The sequence below is a fragment of the Hemitrygon akajei genome, chromosome 32 (assembly GCF_048418815.1).
Source record: "Hemitrygon akajei chromosome 32, sHemAka1.3, whole genome shotgun sequence".
Lineage (NCBI taxonomy): Eukaryota > Metazoa > Chordata > Chondrichthyes > Myliobatiformes > Dasyatidae > Hemitrygon > Hemitrygon akajei.
In genome coordinates this window covers 23,672,514-23,694,540 of record NC_133155.1, presented here as the reverse complement: position 1 = coordinate 23,694,540, position 22,027 = coordinate 23,672,514, and the positions used below count along the sequence as shown (strand labels likewise).

The following is a 22,027-nucleotide window of genomic DNA, read 5'->3' as shown; positions in this document are numbered from 1 at the left end:
TAATCATGAGGGTTTTAAATAAGCAACTAAAAACAGGCTTGAAAGAAGGAAGTGGAGAACATTATAATGATAAGTAGTTGCAATGGGAAATAGTGTGTTTTGCAGTTCAGTAAATGGCCGGTGGTGTAGTGCCATCAGCAATGGACTTTGAGGCAAATGGTCCTGGGTTCAAATCTAGCCAGCCTCATTGCACGCTTTCCATTTGTGCTGGGGTTGAGCATTGAGCTAGCAATTCGCCTATGCTAAATGCTAACGAAATGAGGAAATGGTAAAAAAAAAAAGTGCATCACAAGGCATGGAAAAAGGAATAACCACAGTTCGTCAGTCCTGACGAAGGGTCTCGGCCCAAAGCTTCGACAGTGCTTCTCCTTATAGATGCTGCCTGGCCTGCTGTGTTCCACCAGCATTTTGTGTGTGTTGTGATAACAACAGTTCTATATGAATTGGGTGAAGAGAGAATTAAAACCAAATCTAAAGCAAATAGTCTGAAATTGAGGCTGCAGTGAATAGGATCTTACAACATTGAGTGCAACAGTCGAAAAAAGTGAATGAGAGGCTAAATCAATAGTCATTGGCATAGCCCCGAATGCATACCCTAAGCAATGCAAAGCTGTTAAAATTTTGAGTTACAATTCACCATCCTTCAGAACAGGTTTAACCAAGTAAACAAATGCTTTAGCCACAATACATGTAGGATTTTAAATTACTACCAGAAAAAGGAAGGGACTTCTGGTGCCCTAGGCGACCCTTCTCTCAGTCATCGACTCTGACTGCCGACATTAGTGTGACCATGGTTGTTAGTTTCAATTCACCCAACTAATGATGTCAAAAGTAATCACATGATCGTAAGGTGATTTGTGTGGCCTGCTGACACTGGATAAAGTGGCATACAAATGCAATAAATTCTTTCTTTCCTTTAATCATTACTGGTAAATTCTCCCTTTCAAAATTGTGTATTTTCCAATGAAATTTTGTGCAAATTATACAAGGGAATAGAACGTTATTGAAAAATGGACCACATATTCAATTTTTGCTCAAAGAGGGAGGAATTAAAATTCCATTATTTAGTTATTGATCAAGATATTGTAAGTTGTGTTGCTTTAAATGAGTTTAATTGTCATTTGGTTTTTGTCATCTGATCTTCATGTACCTTTCAGTGGGTATGATTTGGCAATTCCAAACTAGCTTTTTGTAATCAGCAACGTCTTAATTACTATGCAAAGCACATAATGAAGGAAAGTATGAAATGTCCTACCATCTCCTCTTAAAGGAACTGTCCAGTAATTATAGATCTAACGGAATCAAGTTTTAACTGTTGATAAAACACTGATGGCAGTAGTGTGTTAATATTGATGTTAGGGATGGGAGAAATTTTATTGATGAATTAAGAGCATTGGTACACTGGTTTTTGTAAAATTTGCTTCTGTTCCTGCAGTAACTTTCCACTTCCACTTCCGTTCACTCGTCCACTTATGGTTTAAGATGGTGCTGCTGAAGTCCAGTGATTACTTACTGGCGGTTAATGTTGAACTTAATTTAGTCTAAAGTGGTATATGTGTCTGTGGCAGAGTTTTTGCTAAATTTGCACCACAACACCTAATCATCTCTCTCAAAGAACCAATGGAATATTTCAAGTATTTACAGAAAATCCACACTGGCACGTTTATGAGTGAAGCGAATAATCTAGTTGTGCCTAAGCCAAAATGTGGGATAGAAACTTAGTAAGTTTTTCCAGTGCCTCTGGCAGTGAAGCGTGCATTGTCAAAACTTACTGCTAAACTGTGGTATCCAGTATTTGATTAAAAAATCCTAGAGAAACAACATGAATTGCAGTGTTCTCAGTGCTAAATGTACTGGGAGACAGTATTGCGAGTTTCTTTAATCTGATCATTTAAAGTTTTTCTTGTGCATTTTTGTTTTACAGTAAGCACGGAGGTTACTCCAGTTTGTCCGAAAGGGTGTGAGCAGTGTTCGGAGTACAATGGATGTTTAAAGTGTTTGCCTAAATTGTTCATCCTTCTGGAAAGGAATGACATTAGGCAGATTGGCATTTGCTTACCATCATGCCCACCTGGACACTTTGGCGTTCGGACGCCAGAAATGAACAAATGTACCAGTAAGTGGAAATTCCATATTAAATACACTGTCTTGTTCATCTTAAAATGTCTGTAATGCGTTGATCACTTGCCATTTATTTTAGCTGGGTCCAATTTTTCTCATAACATTGCTGTTATTATTGGGACTTTGGAAATGTCTGGCAATGGACTATTTAGTTATCGATGGTAATGTGCCAAATCTCTTACCTGATGTGCAGACACACGCAAATCCTACAGGGATTGAAAGAACCTTGACCAGATTGTTCCTCCCAATGCCAAAAGTACAGATACAATTTTAATTTTAACTTGCAAAAAAAAACTTTCTTGTCTGAGATTGGTTAAATCACTGATCGTGTTTGGGATCTTTTTTATGCCTTCGAGCCTCAGCTGCTCAGCAGATACACTTGCTGATCCATTTGCAGAGCTCCGTGGCCAGTGCCTCATGTTGTTTATACCATATGCATGCAATTAACTTCACTGCCTGTTAACAACCTGTAAATTCCTTGGATATTTATCACATATTTAAAGTAGCTAAGTGAACAAAATGAAAGGCAATCCAAAGGCTTCTACGGGGAGATAATTAACAAAAACACCAGAGACAGATTGAAGAGGGGGCAGGAGGAGATAACAAAACATTCTTTTATGAAAAAGGAAGCTATAATCTGGGAGGGTGATGGAATCAGATTCAATAGCAAATGTGAAAAGTTTTTCTATATATTATTTTCAACGGAAAAATACTCTAGGAAAGAGAAAACAGGAGCATAGTAGTTAGATAGAGGATACTTTATTCATTGAAAAGGAATTACAGTGTCACAGTAGCACTACAAGTGCACAAATACAGTGCCTATAAAAAGTATTCACCCCCCCTTGGAAGTTTTCATGTTTTATTGTTTTACAACACTGAAACACAATGGGTTTAATTTGGCTTAAAGGCTCTTTCATGTCAAAGTGAAAACAGATCTCCACAAAGTGACTAAATTAATTACAAACAGAAAACACAAAAAATAATTGATTGCATAATTATTCACCTGCTTTAATATGACACACCAAATCATCACTGGTGCAGCTAATTTTCAGAAGTCACATTTTAAAATTTTCTAATCTTCAAAAGTTTTTAGAAGTTTTAGAGGTCGCATTATTAGCTACATGGAGATCACTTGTGTGCAGACAAGGTGTTTCGATTGATTGTAGTAAAAATACACTTGTATCTGGAAGGTCCAACTGTTGGTGAGTCAGTATCCTGGCAAAAACTACACCATGAAGACAAAAAAAACACTCCCAGCAACTCCTTGAAAAGTTTATTGAAAAACACATGTCAGGAGATGGATACAAGAAAATTTCCAAGTCACTGAATATCCCTTGGATATTAAGTCAATCATTAATATTGTATATCTGCCTACAGCAGGCTGTCCACAAAAACTGAGTGACCATGCAAGAAAGGGACTAGTGAGGGAGGCTAACAAGAGATCTATGACAAGTCTGGTGGACTTACAAGCTTCAGTGGCTGAGATGGGAGAGACTGTGCATACAACAACTATTGCCATGATCTGATGAAACCAAAATTGAGCTTTTTGGCTACCAGACTAAATGCTACTTTTGGCATAAGCCAAACACACACATCAGTAAAAACACACCATCCCTACCGTGAAGCATGGTGGTGGCTGCATCAAGCTTAGGGGATGTTTTACTGCAGAAAGTCCTGGAAGGCTTGGGATGATAGAAGGTAAAATGAATGTAGCAAAATACAGGGAAATCCTGGAAGTAAACCTGATGCAGTCTGCAAGTAAACTGCAACCTGGGAGATAATTTATTTTCCAGCAAGACAATGATCCCAAGCATAAAGCCAAAATTACACAACAATGGCTTTAAACAGCAAAGTTTTTTAAGTGGCCAAGTCAGAGTCCAGACTTCAATCCAATCGAGAATTTGTGTCTGGACTTGAAAAGGCTGTTCACTTACAGCCCCCTCAGGCAATCGATCAGAGCTTGAGCAGTTTTGTAAAGAAGAATGGGGAAAAATTGCAATTTGCAGATGTGCAAAGTTGATAGAGAGCTATCTACACAGACTCAAGGCCGTGATTGCTGCCAAAGTTGCATCTACTAAATACTGACTTGATGGAGGTGAGTAAATATGCAAACAATTATTTTGTGTTTAATAATTCTAATAAATTTAGTCCAATTAGTTTTCACATTAACATGGAAAAGTCTTTTCTATTGTGTCAAAAAATCCAAATTAAATTTAATGTTTAATGTGATTTAATGTTGTAAAATAATAAGACGTGAAAACTTCAAAGGGGATGAATACTTTTTATAGGCACTGTATACACATATTTTTTATTCTTTCTTATTTCTCTTCTAATAAGTTACTCTAACAGTCTGTTCCGCAGAGTATCTCTAAATAAAATATCAAAAAATCAAAAAGGTGAAGCAAATTTTGGAAGTTTCTTACACAGTCAGCCTCCTCCTGTGCCATACAATTCTAAAAATATTACAATTTAAGGTCTATGAAGCCATGAACTAGTTGCCCTGAATCTTAGCTGAGTTGAGGCCTCCACTGGTCAGAGTTGACCATGGATGTTGTGTCTTAGCTGCCTAGATATGCAAGCTTGGGCAGTTTGGAGAGCAAGCTATTACCCACACATCTGATAAACCCAAAGGAACAGCAGAGACTGATACAGTTTGGTACCAGAAGCATCACAAGGGTTGTTAATCAGCATTGAACTCAAAGTCACACTGCCGTAGGGATTCCAGCTCCAGATATTTCCCTCGGTGTCTACTCCTGAAGCCTTCCCCATGAGTGGGTATACTTGCAAGTCAGGGGAGGTTTGAGATCAGAGTTCTCCTTCTCCTAGATGAGCTGACATACCCCATCTGTCTGAAGCGACTGGTTTTAAGGCGCTGGTAACCCTTTGACCCTTCTCCAGTCGGTAGAAATGGTTCCACCGGGCTTAGTAGCTAAGCCACACGTGAAGGCCAAGAGCTAGATTTGGTTGTCAGAGGCTATCTGAGACACACACCATTGGGAGCATTGAATAGGTAGTGGGAGCTCGTCCACATTACCATCCCCCCAACTATAACAACATTAAGGAACCCTGAAACATAACTTTTAATATAAACGTATTTTTAAAATCTATTTTCTCGGATCAGAATTGTTGAAGTATTTAACCAGCTGCATCTGCCTGGTCATGGATTATACCTGTTCTTTGTTAACCCTGCAGCGCTGTCAATAAACACAAGCTTACTCTGGGTTTAATTAAAAAACACTTGGAAGCAAAAAGGCAAATTATATTTGTATGCCAAGTGGAGAAATTGCCACATTGTAGCTGTACAGCATTCTGAAATTGAAGTCGAGGCTTATTGTTGAGCCAGCGACAGGAAGCTTCAGTCTGGGTCATAGCATGCTATGGCTGACCTAGACATGCTTAAAGCTGACACTAGGGGCTCACAATGGGAACGTGTTGCATCCTCTATTATTAATTTTCTTCAGCATAATGAACACAAGCTTTCTCAAAGTCAAAACATAAAATAAGTTTGTCATGGGCACAAATTAAATTTCATACATTTTTATTTTAAGAAAAAATTTGAAAATAGCTGTGATATGTTATTCTATTTAGCTGCTTCATACTTGCTAGTCTCGCCGATTACGAGCACACCGTAAGTTTGGCTGTGGATAATTGCTTAAAATCAATAAAATATAAAGATGGAAACCACCAATTATAGGGGTATACAGATATAATTTATCAACACCAAAGCTGTTACCACTTTTGAAATTACTTAATGTTTAGTTCTGTGAGGAACTTATTGGAGTTTGGATGTTGCATAGGAGTTGCATAAGACTTTGGTGAGGCTTAATTTGAAGCATTGTGCATTCTTTTTGGTCAACTACCTACAGGAATGTTATCAATAAGATTAAAAGAGTACAGAGGAAATTTACAAGGATGCACCTGGACTTGAGGACATATGTTGTAGGGAAAGGTTTAATAGGATAGGACTTTATTCCCTGGAGTGTAAGAGAATGAAATTTGATAGGGGTAGACAAAGTTATAAGGGGTATATATAGGAAAAATGCATGGAGGTTTTATCCACTGAGGTTGGGTGAGACTAAAACTCAAGGTCAGGTTAAGGGTGAAAAGAGAAATGTTTAAGGAAAATGTGAGTGGAGATTCTTCACTCAAGAGGGTGGTGTGAGTGTGTAACGGGCTGCCAATGGAAGTGGTGGATGTGGGTTTGATTGCAACATTTTGTAAGATGTCTGGGTATGTACATGGATGGTGGGGGCATGGAGGTTGATGGGACTAAGGAGAATAACAGTTAGGCTTGGACAAGTTGGGCTGAAAGGCCTACTTCTATACTTTGCGATTCTATGACTCTGACCCAATATTGAGATTTGAACTGAATATGGACTTACTTGTCGTTTTGGGGTCTTTGAGGTGCAAGATATTGGTCCCCAAAACTGCCTGTTGTTGCTAGCCTTTTAAGCAGTGATATAACTTGCTGAGTTATCCGTCTTGCAATATGAATGATGTGCCAGTAATTGCTTCATAAACACTGTACAATATTACTGAAATCCTTATTGAATTTGGTATGCTTGCTGGAGACCTGCTCATTCTTTCCCCCAGGCAACAGCCTACTGCTCCTCGAAGTCTCAGGTGACCTCCCATTTTCATACACATATGCCTGAATGAGCTTAGTTGAAGACTTACAGGCACAGAGTGGCAAATACTGATCCAAAACTCTTCATTTTCCCATGATATTGGTTCTTAGAAACAAAGCTGTGTTCGATTTCATGGCTCAGTTAGATGGCAGGGTGACATTTCATTTTGGAGCAGAAAGGGGGACTGATTATAAAAGCAATTTTGTGAGAGCCTGAGTCTGTGGCGTTGCTTGAGTTTTTAGGTTAAGTCCTCTTTTATTAACATATGTAATTTATTAAGAAAAAAGCACTGAATTTTGAAAACTGAAGCACACAAAAGGAAGTGCCTCTTAGTACCCTTGGCACAAGCATTGTGATTTCTTCTGATACTAGGAAGATAGAACAACTTGAAAAAAAACACAACACAAAAAAACACGCATGGTAACTCAAGACTGAGATTACAGAACAGATAGGGTTCTGCTTTTGAACACCAGTCACCATTGTAACAGAAGCTGCAACTACATCCATCCAATAACAATAGATAATTAGTACCAGAGATTTTTATCTGAAATTTCCAGACAGACATTGCTGGCACCAACCATGACTATTATCTCCCACACTTTTGTGCTGAAGAAACATTTAATATTTATCAGAAACCCCAAGCTGTCCACAGGTGAACTGAAAAACTATGAAAGACTCTTTTATGAGAATAATTCTCCATGCTAACCTGTCCAATGTTTAATTGTCATTGGATATTATTTCAACAATTGATCTGGTCACTATAATCTTGCTGATTCGAAGATCTGGTTGTGTGAAATTTAACTGTGAACATTTATTACAACAGTGACTTAATTTCTTAAGTTCTAATTGGTAGTAAATTACCTTAGATGCCCTGAATTCAGAGAAAATGTTCTAAAAATATTAGTTCTTCCTTTCCTTTCTGTTGTTTGCTGCCTGTAGTGACTGCTTGAACAACATGCTGCCTGTAGTGACTGCTTGAACAACATGCTGCTGCTAGAAACTACATGGCAAGTTATCCTTGTATGACACACCCTCTGACCAATCCAATAATAATGTTCCAAAAAGTCAAGGAAATCGGTTTAATCCTTTATTAGCAACTAGCAAATCATACAATCTTGAAGTGATGAAACTTATGAAACTTAAACTAGCAATATTATGTGGGCTTAAGCAAAGTTAAGTAGAGTTAAGTGATTTGAAATATAAGTAAGCAAAGTTAAGAATAATTAAGCAATTTCAAGTGTAATTAAGCAGTCAACAAGTTATGAAACCCGATGGTTTCCAGCTCTAAACTGCCCAAAACAAAGCACGAATACATAACTAAACCCTTTGTTTTTACCATGCCCCCACCCACATGACCAGTTATTATAATAAACGTACTATAAGTGCAACACAGAATATAATGCAGATAGAAAACAGAAACATGGCTCCTACACTTCCATTCAATTTGATTCTCCTTTCAGTAAAAACTCTGTCCTTGTGTCAGACAGAAATGAGTAATCCCACTATCACTCACTCCCTGTGTTTGTTGAAGAAAAGTTGCTTATTTTGTAGTCAAATACAAATTCACATGTACAGTACATGTAACTCTGCCAGCTTAGATCATTTGATTGATATTTTCTGTGAAAGCAGCTGTGAGGAAAACATTGCAATTCCCCAATAAAATGACAAATTAAATTCTGGAAGAAGTAGTTGTTGAGTGTTTGTTGTTTAAAGACTGAAAAACATCTTTAAGCCAAGTATGAGGCCTTTTAAACCGATAAGAGGACCATTCCTATTTGCCTGGATAAAACTAGTCCAACAACTCGTAGCTTCTATAGATGTGTAGATGATGTATCGATTGGCTGCATCTCAACCCAGTATGGAAACGCCAATGCCCTTGAATGGAAAGTCCTACAAAAAGTAGTGGATACAGCCCGGTCCATTGTGGGAAAGCCCTCTCAACCATTGATCACATCTAACTGGAGCGTTGTTGCAGGAATGCAACATACATCATCAGGACCGCCCCACCCCTATCAGCCAGGACAGGCTCTCTTTTTACTGCTGCTATCAGGAAGAAAGTACAGGAGCCTCAGGACTCACACCACCAGTTTCAGGAACAGCTATTACCCCTCAACCATCAGACTCTTGAACCAGTGCGTATATCGTCACTCAACTTCATTTGCCTAGTCATGTTCCCACAACCTATGGACTCACTTTCAAACACTATTCAGCTCATGTTCTTGATATTTATTGCTTATTTATTGTTATTAATACTTCTTTCTTTTTGTATTTACACAGTTTGTTGTCTTTTTCACACTGGTTGAACACACAAGATGGTACCGTCTATAGTTATTATTCTATTATGGATTCATTGAGTATGTATCTCAGGGTTGTACATGGTGACACGTATGTACTTTGATAAAAAATTTACTTTGTACTTTGAAGAACTCATCCCCATGGAGGGCAAAGCAGCCTGATATTATGCTGGATATCCAGTCCTTGTACTATCAGTGCAAAAAGGTGGTTGTATGTACCACCTACAAAGTGCACTCTGGTTCATCGTCCAGGTAATTCTGATGACATCGCCAAAGCCTATAGCCTCCACCACGAAGAAGGACAAGGGCAACAGGTGACCGCCGCGTGTAGGTTAACTTCCAAGTCACACAGCACCCTAACCTGTAAATGTATTGCCGTTCCTTCATTGTCATTGGATCTAATACCCACAACTTCCTTCCCGACAGTGCTCTGGGAATACAGTGACCTCAAGGACTCCAGTTGTTCAAGAAGGTGACTCACCACCATTGTTTCAAGTACAGTTAGGGGCAAGTAATAAATGGCACTCTTGTCAGTGATCCTCTGATTGAAAAAGAAAATATGTGAAATCAAATTCCTGGTCTGTGGATAGGTCCACTGGGGTGACATGATAGGGTAGTGGTTAGCACAACACCTTACAGTACCAGCAGCAACCCAGGTTCTACTCTCGCTACTGCCTGTAAGGAGGTTGAATGTTCTCCCCGTGACCTCCTCTGCTTCTTCCCACAGTCCAAAGACATACCAGTTGGTAAGTTAATTGGTCATTGTAAATTGTCCCATGATTAGGCTAGGATTAAATTGAGGGATAGTTGGGTGGCACAGCTTGAAGAGTTGGGAGGGCCTATTATGCACTCTATGTCAATGAATAAATAAATAGGTATTGGAGTAATTACAAATAGAATGGATTAGTGCCTTTATTCAAAGCTTGAGAACTGGGGCTGTGCCACAGAGTTCATGAATTTTTAATAATATGTGTCATTTTTACGATGAATTATTCCATCTATCCTCCTTGCTGCTTGGAGAGTAATTCTGAGCACTGTCAATTCTGAAGTATTACAAGAAGCTCCATGATGCTTGTGAGAGGTGTCACTGACAGATTACCTTAGCCTGTCAATGGGGGTGGGGGGGGGGGGTGGTCAGCAATCAGCAGGGCTGATCGTAATAAGTCATTGTTTTGAATGCTTTCCTTGTGTTCTTCAACAAGTCATAATGTTGCATATTAGATGCTTGTTAAGAAAAATGGCTTTGCTAAACCTGGAGTCTGAGCATAGTTCAATCACATTCAAAGAGCAAGTTTTTAGGCTATAACACATAGGAGCAGAATTAGGCCATTCAGCCTATTGACTCTGATCTGCTCTTCCATTATGGTTGACTTATTATCCCTCTCAACTCCATTTTCCTGCCTTCTCCCTGCAACCTTTTTGACACCCTTACTAATCAAGAACCTATAAATCTGTTCTTTAAGTATACCCAATGCAATGAATTCTACACATTCAACACCCTCTGTCTAAAGATTCCTCTTCATCTCTGTTCTAAAGAGACGTCCTTCTATTCTGAAGCTGTGTCCTCTGGTCCAAGACTCCACAACTACTGTATAGGAAACATCCTCTGTGTGTCCACTCTACCTAGGCCTTTCAATATTCGATAGGTTTCAATGAGATCCTCCCTTGTTCTTTTAAACTCTAACTAGTACAGGCCCAGAGCCAATAGGCTCTCCTCATAGGTTAACTCTTTTATTCCTGAGATCATTCTCCTGAACCTCCTCTCCAATGCCAGCACATCTTTCCTCAGATAAAGGGCCCAAAACTGCTCACAATACTCTAAGCAAGGTCGGATCAATGCCTTGTAAAGTTTCAACATTGCATCCTTGCTTTTATATTCTAGTTGATAGTATTCTATCATGCTAGATGTTTATGGTTTATACATTTCAAACCCAGTTGATGTCTTCCTTCCAAGAAATGTAAAGCAAAAGCACAGATGCCCTGGAAAATAACATGGGACCACAGCAATTACACAGACTGAATGCTGGAATGAGTTGGCAGTTTTCAGAGAACATTGAAGGTTATAGCAGAGAGACGGGCCTTTAGCCCCATCATGTCCTTGCTGACCATAATGGTGATTAGATGTAAACAGAATGAAATAAGGGTGGCTTCTTATTGTTAAGAACAAATTGCAGAAGTTTGAGTGAAGTTATATATTCCAGGGATAATCACTTACTGGAGATGGTCTGTAGCAACACTAATCCTATACAGTGGTCTGGCTGTCATTATACATTAACCTGTCATTACACACTAATAGCTTTCACTTATCTCAAGTTGCTTAACACAAATTAGAAATCAAACAGTCAGCATTCTCTCTGCTTTGATGCCTTCATTTTAAAACAAACTTTCAGCTATTTTTAATGCAGTCACTGCTTGAGAGTTTAGTTTTGATCTCCTTGGCTTTCCTGTGTATCAATACCATTAATCTTTCTTCTTATCAAGTGAGAGTGGCTGGTTGAAGTTTTGTATGGCGTGTCTTTCAAATATTAAAACTGTTCTGGAATGTGATGTATTTCTACTCCAAATTATGGTGGTCAGTGTTTATTAGATGCAAAGTAGAGAATTTGCTTGATATTTATCCCCATTTAGCGGTAGTAACCAGGCAATATAGTCATGTCAGTACATTGCATTCTGCCTCTTAATTTCATATCATTCATTTTGTAGGATTGGAGATAAAGTACAAGGCATTGACATGTCTATGCAGCTGAATATTTGTTTGATACACAACTCGATCACCGAGTAAGGCTGATTTGCGGACATTATTAGCACCTAAAGGCTTGTACCCTTTGTAAATTTTAACACAATGATTTATTTGTTTTGTATTCAACCCCTACCCTCTGGCTGTGGTAGGAGCAATATCAATCCCTCATTAGTAAGAGGGCCTGTTGCGATGTCAGGGTGTTAGGATGGATAGTGGAGTTTGGTGATCTATAGATCATGGTATCAGGGGGCTTGCTAATGCTTGGTGGCAGATGGGCAGATCCTTTCTGGTGGAAAAAGTAGGGGGAGGGTGGGGAGTAGGGATCTGGGGTTCTCATGTTTTTCTGTCATTCATTCTTCGGATTTTTTCCCTCTCTGTTTCGTAGATGTCTGTGAAGATGAAAGATTTCAGGATGTATACTGTCCATATTCTCTGACATTAAGTTGAAAAATTGAATGAATTTTGAAAAATCATTTTGAATGAGTTGAAAAATTCTTATGACTCAATTGTTAGACTGATCTTTAATGCCAAACACTAAACACAAGTGTGTGAGTTAACTGCTTCCTTGGGGTGCTTCAGTCACAATGCTAGAAGTATGCCCAATTAAGGAGGTATTTTGCAGGACTATCACCTCGCAGCAAAGAAGAACTGAAAATATATTTTGGTAATTCGATGTATTACTGTCAGATGTTCTGAGATTCATGAAGAACCTCTGTTCAGCATGTCATCCATGAAGATCATTCAATGACATCAATACATAGAGTCAAGGGAAAAACAATAAAAGGATGCAGAATATAAGGTTAAAGTTACAGCTTAGAATTTAGATTAACAAAAAGAACTATAATAGAAGTAATGAATGGATCTGTAGAGAGCAGCTTGCAGTGAGTCACTACGCACTGACAATATCTGGATTTCAAACCAAGGAAGTGTGTAAATTGAACAGGAACATTCAAGCATTCCAATAATGTTTTCAGCCTTTTCATTGATGGGGCGCTGACCAAGTGGGCTGCTTTACCCTATTTGAGTTTCTTGCCATTGATTTCTGATATCTGATGTCTTTAATGGGATTGGTGAGCTATGATCATCACATCATTTCATGATGATATTGTTCTTGTTTGTTGTTGCTCTCCATGCCTTGCGGTGCATCGGGCAGCAACCTTGCCGTTTCTTTAGCTTTTGTCTTTTTTTCAATGAGGCCAAGTTGCTTGTTCGAAGCGCAACTCAGCATGGATGGAAACCATGCTGGCCGAATTTGAACCCGGGACCACTCACCTCGCAGTTTGTTACTACACCACCAGTGGGCTTGTGATGATATAGGAGTATAGCCAGCCCTCCTTATCCGCGGATTCAACCAACCGCAGATCAGGAAAACCTGGAAGTTCTCTCTCCAGCACGCATTGTTTGAGCATGTACAGACTATTTTTTTCATCATTATTCCCTAAACAATACAGTATAACAACTATTTACATAGCATTTACATTGTATTAGGTATTATAAGTAATCTAGAGATGATTTAAAAGTACAGGCAGTCCCCGGGTTATGAATGAGTTCTGTTCCTGAGTCCGTCTTTAAGTCGGATTTGAAGTGCATCTGGCATTATTTAGCGTCAGTTAGTAAAACATTTTTCTTAGTATATAGTATATATTTTACCTTCTTATGCATATAAAGCACTTAAGAAACATACGTATTTCAATAATTAAACCACTGCGTTGCTTAGTAATAATTGTAGCTTTCATTGGGGCAGGGCCTTTCACATGCTCCATTAAAATTGTTCCAATCGTTGACCGACTGTAGCCTAACGCTTTTCCAATGACCGATGGCGTTTCACCTCTTTTTGATCGCTTTATTACTTACAGCTTATTTTCAATCACCTGATCATGATTATTTTCGTGAACAGAAACACTGCGGATTCAGAGCTGCACCTGGTCCTAAAGACCACCGCACTGAAATGGGTTAAATAAGGGACTTGAGCATCCGTGTCTTTTGGTATCTGCGGGGAGTCCCGGAACCAATCCCCCGTGGATAAGGAGGGCCAACTGTATAACATTCTGATGCTGTCTAGAGCAGTTCTATGAAAATATTTCAATCGCAGATCCATTTTAAATTTGAAAAAGTCTACAAATGCTGGAAATCCAAAGCAACACATTCTCAGCAGGTCAGGAGCTTCTATGGAAAAGAATAAACAGTAGGTACTCATCGTAAATTGTTGTCTAAGAAAATGAAAACAAAATTCTGCAAATGTACAGATGTCTTTTTCATTTTATCATAGTGAGTGCAATGGAGTTTCCTTAATATCCACAATTTAAAAGGGAGTGCATAACATTTCCTTCTTAGAACCAGCTCCCCAGAAAAGGAAAACTCGACAAACATTTAATTCATTAATTTTCCAAAATTTCTAAATCAATTCTGCATGTGCAGAATTAACTTGTTCAGTTTATGTGCTGAAATATTACCGGTAGTTTTGTTTAAAAGAGTTGGGCAACTCAATAAATGAAACAAATAGGTCATCTTAACAATTAATCCATTTTGATTGTGTCCGTCTGAGATTAAAATTGTTCTGCAAGTAATCTTAGACATGGCACAAAAATTGGTTCCAGAGATGAAGGATGAGATCCAAGATTAAGACAGAGAGGATGGAGTTGTTCTCTGAGAGCAAAGAGTGTTGATGGAAATAGATGTACTCATAATCTGATATAAACAGATATTCTGAGATCAGAGTTCACATCATTACAACAAAGGGCAAAAGATTGAGAGGATATAAGAAAAATTCCTCTTCATAAATTGGAATTCTGCCTCTATGGCCTCTGGCAGCAGAATCAACAATGACTTTGAAAATGGAATTGGAAAGGTATTTGAGAGAAAGTGATTTGCAGGACCAAAGCAAGTGAAAGAAGGAAAGTGAACAACTGGATTAATCCACAAATATGTGACATGAACTTAATGGGCTAGATGCATTCTTTCTGTGTCACTATGGGTCAATGATTCTATGATTCATGCTAACACCAGACATGCTAACTTTGCACTTTTGGATTGTGTCTGTGCTGATGTTATTGATAAATTAGAAACTTTGAACTATATCTGATACTAGATTTTTGACCAGGTGATCCCATTTTTATTCTATTGCATTCCAAGCATTTTTGCTCTATTGTTTTATTTTTTCCATATTATAGGCCCACTATCATATCATAGACTGAGGATGTTCTACGAGGCTGTGGTGGCCAGTGCTATCATGTTTGCTGTTGTGTGCTGGGGCAGCAGGCTGAGGGTAGCAGACACCAACAGAATCAACAAACTTATTCGTAAGGCCAGTGAAGTTGTGGGGGTGGAACTGGACTCTCTGACAGGGTGTCTGAAAAGAGGATGCTGTCCAAGTTGCATGCCATCTTGGACAATATCTCCCATCCACTCCATAATGTACTGGTTAGGCACAGGAGTACATTCAGCCAGAGACTTGGCCACGGAGATGTAACACTGAGCGTCATAGGAAGTCATTCCTACCTGTGGCCATCAAACTTTACAACTCCTCCATTGGAGTGTCAGACACCCTAAGCCAATAGGCTGGTCCTGGACTTATTTCCACATGGCATGATTAACTTATTATTTAATTATTTATGGTTTTATATTGCTATATTTCTTCACTATTCTTGTTTGGTGCGGCTGTAACAAAACCCAATTTCCCTCAGGATCAATAAAGTATGTCTGTCTGTCTGTCTGTAAATCTATGCTAGTTCTCATTTATTCTTGCCAATCACTTATTTTCCCATGACCAATTTTCAATAGGTGCATTTAATGTCAGAGAAATGTATACAGTATACAACCTGAAATTCTTTCAGAGGTCTGTCAACTTCTCCTGTTGTCCATTTACACAAGGGTTTAGGAGAGCAGATCGTGCTGTACCAACTTGGTTGAGTTTTTTGACAAGGTGATGAGAGAGATTGATGAGGGTAGGGCAGTGAATGTTGCCTACTTGGATTTTAGTAAAGCATTTGAAAGAAGTCCTTATGTGAGGCTAATCCAGAAGATTAATTTGCATGGGGTCCACAGCGAATTGGCTGTTTGGATTCAGAACTGGCTTGCACATTGTGTTCAGTTCTAGTCACCTCATTGTAGGAAGGATGTGGAAGCTATGAAGAACGTGCAGAGGAGATTTACCAGGATGTTGCCAGGTTTGGAGAACAAGTCACATGAAGCAAGGTTAGCAGAGCTGGGACTTTTCTCTTTGGAGTGTAGAAGAATGAGAGGGGACTTGATAGAGGTCTACAAGATTATGAGAGGCATAGATAGGGTGGATAGTCAGTACCTGTTTCCCAGGGCACCAATAGCAAACACCAGAGGGCATATGTACAAAATTAAGGGAGAGAAGTTTAGGGGAGACATCAGGGGTAAGTTTTTTACACAGAGGGTTGTGAGTGCCTGGAATGACTTGCCAGGGATGGTGGTGGAGGCTAAAACATTAGGGGTATTTAAGAGCCTCTTGGACAGGCACATGGATGAAAGTAAAATGGAGGGTTATGGGGTAGTGTGGATTTAGTACTTTTTTTAAAGGATTATATGGAAAGGCACAACATGGAGGGCTGAAGGGCCTGTACTGTGCTGTAATTTTTTTTGGTTCTATGGTTCTATAGAAGACAGAGGGTAGTGTTTGAAGGGACATTTGAGCTGGAAGTCTGAAATTACTGGTTTTCCACAGGGATCTGTGCTGGGACCTCTTCTGTTTGTGATGTATATAAATGACCTGGCTGAAAATGTAGATGGTTGGGTGAGGAAGTATACAGCACAATGTACATCAGTTACAGACATGGGCAGAGGGACAGAAGATGGAGTTTAACCCAGATGAATGTGAGGTGTTGCACTTTAGTAGGGCAAATGCAAGAAGACCATACACGGTTGAGGTTAAAGTTGAAGTCTGTCCCGAGCCTTATAGGCTCATCAGGCTGGTGCTTATGCTGGGTTCCGTGGCGCGAAGCGACTGAGAGTATGAGACTCCCCCCTGGATAGGACGCCAGTCTATCGCCAGCATTTTGCCAGTACCAGAGCTCAAAAGTTGATTGGCAAAAGGGATACAGAGCTGGAGAAGGGAAAGGATCATGGGATGTGAGGCTGAGGGAGAAAGAAAGGAGGAGGGGAGCACCAGAAGGAGATGGACAGCAGGCAATGAGTGATTGTGAGAAGGGCAGAGAGAGAAAAAAAGAGAAAGGGGGGAATAATAAATAAATAAGGGATGGGGTAAGAAGGGGAGGAGGGGCATTAACGGAAGTTAGAGAAATCAATGTTCGTGCCATCAGGGTGGAGGCTACCCAGACGGAATATAAGGTGTTGTTCCTCCAACCTGAGTGTGGCTTCATCTTGACAGTAGAGGAGGTCATGGATAGACATACCAGAATGGGAATGGGACGTGGAATTAAAATATGTGGCCACTGGGAGATCCTGCTTTCTCTGGAGGACAGAGCGTAGGCATCTAGCAAAATGGTCTCCTAGTCTTCGTCGGCTCTCACTAATATATAGAAGGCCGCACCAGGAGCACCGGACGCAGTAATGCTTGCTCTTATTAGTTGAGGCACTGAGTTCAAAAGACAAGAGGTTATGTTGCAACTATATAAAACTCTGGTTAGGTGACACCTGGAGTATTGCATAGAGTTCTGGTCACCCCACTAGAGGAAGGATCTTGAGGCTCTGGAGAGGATGCAGAAGAGGTTCACCAGAATGCTGACTGGTTTAGAGGGCTGAGGGCAGATCTGATAAGAGGCTTACAAGATTATAAGAGGCATAGCCAAAGTGTAGAGTGAGTACCTGTTTCCCAGGGAGAATGCATTGAAGGTGAGAGGGGTTGGTTCAAGAAATATGTGAGGGGTAAATTTTTTACTCAGAGAGTCATCGATACCTGGAAAGCAGTGCCTGGTCTGATGGTAGAGATAAACATAGGAGAGGCTTTTAAGAGATGTTTTGAGAGGGATATGGATGTAAGGAAGATGGAGGGATATGGACATGATGTAGGTAGGAGGGATTAATGTTTGGGTGTTTTTGTCTTGCTTTTTTGCTGGTTCAGCAGAGCATTGAGGACTGAATGGCCTGTCCCATGCTGTATTCTCCTCTGTTCTATGTTCTAATATTTACAGCAGCCACTTGACCCACCAACCAATTTGTCTGTGAGATGTGTGTGCAAGACCAAAGAACATGAAGAAGATCACACTGTCGCAGGGAGTATATGCGAAATTTTACACAGGAACATCTGCCAGGATCAGACTTGAATCACTTGAGTTTATCAGCGGCACCTCTGTCTGTTTTTTCACTGCTCTGCCCTGCATTTTGAATGATCTAAAGTTTTCTGCGGACTGAGATCCCAGACACCCAGAATTAATGCTGTGAGGGCTGACTCTCAAAGCACTCAAATATTACAACTATTGACTAATCAACAATACCTGTGACCATGCTTGATGTGCTAAATAACAAAATCAGTCAGATCTACAAGCTTCTTTGAGCTCAATCACAATGCACAAATAACTCAGGCAGTGTTGATACAGACCAGTTAGCATATCTCCATCATCTTACATTGATTAAACAGGGGTGGACAAGACCTCGATGTTTACTTGTGCACAAGAAACTGAGCAAGGAATATTGGTTAGAAGTTTAACTTCTTCAAAAACAATTCTGTGCCTTTGGAAAGGGCATTCCGCTGGGCTAGAAAGCTGAGGTCAGCAATAAGCCTCTCAGACACTGGGAAGTGAATATCCTTCACATCACAACAAAAGCATCATAGGAACAGAATGAAAACAAAATTACAAACAAAAACCTGTCATCATACTGACAATATCAAGTCAATTACCGTTGCCATGTTTGTGTTGAGTGGTAGGGACTTTAGACTTGTAGTGGAGTTCCTCTACTGCATTGTCTCCAAGATTATTGTTTAAAATTATTGTGACTTTTATCTCTTTTGCTTTGATAGTTCATCGATTGACTCAAACACGTATCTTTCACATTGTACATTGTTATTACACAATGAATTTAATTGGAATAAATAAATAAATACATAAAGGGAGATCACTTCACAAAACTGAATAGGAATGCCACCTTGCCTGCTACAGTCTGTTTCACTGGCACTTTTATTTTTCTCTCCTTTAGACTTTGAGTAAAGTTTAGGTTTGTCATGAGCCCTGTGGCTTGCTGTAGAGCATTATGTTTCTGGGTTTTTTGAGCACCAGTATTTGCTAATCAGTGCCTAAACTAGATTTGTTAAGCCCTTGTGTTTTTGGTTGTAAAGTTAATTGTGGCTGACAGGAGTTTCCCATATTCTATGATTATTTTGGGAGGACTCTCAGTCAATGCCTTAGTGGGGCCATTGTGTCGGAGAGGGTGAATTGTCTGATGGTGTTGCTCTGTCACTCCTCTGAGGCTCTGATTCCGATGTTTAACCTCTTCTTTCTGTCTCTTCCTGGGGATCCTGCTGTTCCTCCGCACACGGGTCCAGTCCTTCACGAGTGTACCTTGGCAAGCTTGGCATCAATAAAATCACTGGACCATGTCATCAACATCTTCAGTTGCCAGTTCGGCTTTGTTGTCCTGCTCAGTAACAACAGTAACATCCTAGAGCTGAAATTGTAGTGGCAGGGCAGGATACTTAAAATAATCTTGATAGTGAGTGAGTCGAGCTGGCACCTCACAGTTCCAGTGACCTGGATTCAGCCTGTCTGTTCAGTCCTTAAAATTCAATCTACTTACTCAGGCATGGGTCACTCCCACAGCTGGACCCATTACTCCTATCGTACTTCTATTGTGACAAAACCACATGTCACAACCACATGAAGATGCTTCAGCAATGTTATGTGACATCATGTCACGTACGGCGACCACAAATTTGATAAAACAGAAAGATGTTAAGGAGATAATAAATGTGCATGTAAGAAAGAGAGAGAAAGAGGAGGGATAGAGAAGAGGGAAAGAGAGAGAGAGAGTTTAATTGACCACTATAAATTGTTCCAGTGCAGGGGTTCCCAAACTTTTTTATGCCACGGACCAATATTAATAACGTGTAATCCAAACTAGATTATATGGATAACTGGTGGAAGACTGGGGCTTGAAATAGGGCTGGGAAAGCCCCAAGCCACAACTCCACCTTGAACAGGTCCCATTATGCCATTCTCTATTCAAAAGCTAGTTTGTATTTCAAGTTAAACGGGGAATCTGGTTTGGAAAGATTTTGAATAGCCTATTTATAAACCCCCTCATGATTGGAAGGTATCAGTGAAAAATATCTTGCTATTTTTTTTCATCATGTAATCACAATATCTGAAACTAATTGCTATTTCAGTGTAGACATGCAGAACAAGTCTGCTTTAAATGAAAAAATTGCCTCAAGCCTGGACATACTCTTCAGGCAGAGAACAGAGAGTGTCATGTGGAAGCCAAAGAATTAAGTTGGCAATCCAAAGCTAGCATTTTATTCAGGCTGCTCAACAGCCCAGTGTTTGTGGTGATGCCAAAACAAGGATGTTTCCAATGTTCTCTGGTAGTTTTATTATGAGGGGTGGGTAGGATCTACAGATTGCCAGCAGAAATGATTGTCTCCTGGTGGTCCATTATTAACTAGAATCATATAGAGACTAGTGGAGGTGGATGTCTGACATAAATGCTGTAAAAATACCAGGACGTCTCCACGTTGCTGATTTCCTTCTACCACTCGACTATGGAAACTACAGCAAACTGTCACGTCAGCAGAAAGTCATTGGCTTCAGTCTACCTCACTGCAGAACTTGTACGCATCCAGGACAAAGAAGCAGGCAGGAAATGCCATTGCAGACACTACCCGCCCTGCAAACTGCCTTTTCCAAAAGCTCCCTGCTAGAAAGCACTATAGGGTTATTAAAACAAAAACTTCACCACAATCTTAAAAGTTTCATTCCCCACACAATTAATCCGATAAATTATTCTAGTTAGCCCCTCTACCCCACTCTATTACCTCAATGACTGCAATGCATGGTAAAAACTCTAAACCACTTTTTAATATACCGTTTACATTTTAAATAAGATTCAAGATTGCTTAATGTAATATCCTGTACACAAGTGTAAATGAGAATTAAATAAACACAAAAGATAAAGAACACAATGATAATAATAAAACACAAAGAACATACAAATTTAAAGCACATTACAGGCCCTTTGGCCCACAATGTTGTGCCAACCATGTAACCTACTCTAGAAACTGCCTAGATTTTCCCTACCACATAGCCCTCTATTTTTCTAAGCTCCATGTACCTATCTAAGAGTCTCCTAAAAGACCCTATTGTATCCACCTCTACCACCTTCACTGGCAGTGCATTCCACACACCCACCACTCTCTGTGTAAAAAATCTTGCCTCTGACATCTCCTCTGTACCTACTTCCAAGCACCTTAAAACTATGCTCCCTTGTGTTTAGCTACTTCAACCCTGGGAAAACGTCTTTGGCTAACCACACGATCAATGCCTCAAGATTGCCTCAATGCCTCAGCCTGAAGGAGAAATGGCCAAGTTCACTCGACCCAACACAATAAATATAAATACATAAGATAGCTTATATACATAGATTATATAGATGTATATTGATTATATTTCCATAAAGTAATGCTGGGCTATACATAAGTTGACCAAAAAGAAATAATAAAGTAGTCGTGGAGTAAGTGGGTGGAGGTGTTGATCAGCCTTACTGCTTATAAATAAATGCTAGTATTTACATATTTATGCACATTTTATTTCATATCAATAATCTAACTTATTCTTTTATATGTTTTTTAATTTTTTATAATTGTCAAATATCATTGTTTTCTCTTGCATATTGCACTATCACACGATGGTAAATTCCTAATATATTTAAACGTATATGGTGAATAAAGTTGATCCTTGATCATTGATTAACATTTGGCTTCTTCTTTTCTCATGGACATATGGTAGTGCCCGTGCAACACAATCAATATTTACAGAGACAATCCAAAGGTGACATTTGAAAGAACGCTTCACTATCTTTCCATAAAAGATGGTGAAATATTCACAGTACATTCAAGTACTAAAGATATGAACACGGAAAGAAAAAAATGAAATATCTTTCAATGTTCACGCACATTACTCTCCCTGAAACAGCATCGCCATTCTCCTCTTTACCACAATTCAAAAATAGCATGTTGGAAGAAGACAGGAAGACAGGAAAAAGGAACAGGGTAAACATTTCAGCTCTGATATTCTCAATCAGAACTGGAAATGAAGGGTGCCCACCTG

At 39.5% G+C, this 22,027-nt stretch overlaps 1 protein-coding gene across 2 annotated transcripts in view; it reads left to right on the top strand.

Moving 5' to 3' along the window:
• The window catches only part of rspo1 (R-spondin 1), a 169,783-nt gene that overhangs the window by 64,832 nt on the left and 82,924 nt on the right, over positions 1 to 22,027 (top strand). For both annotated transcript variants that reach the window (XM_073034718.1, XM_073034719.1), the window contains exon 3: positions 1,925 to 2,116. In XM_073034718.1, coding sequence (XP_072890819.1) covers positions 1,925 to 2,116 — 192 coding nt within the window. The remainder of the gene's footprint in view (positions 1 to 1,924; positions 2,117 to 22,027) is intronic.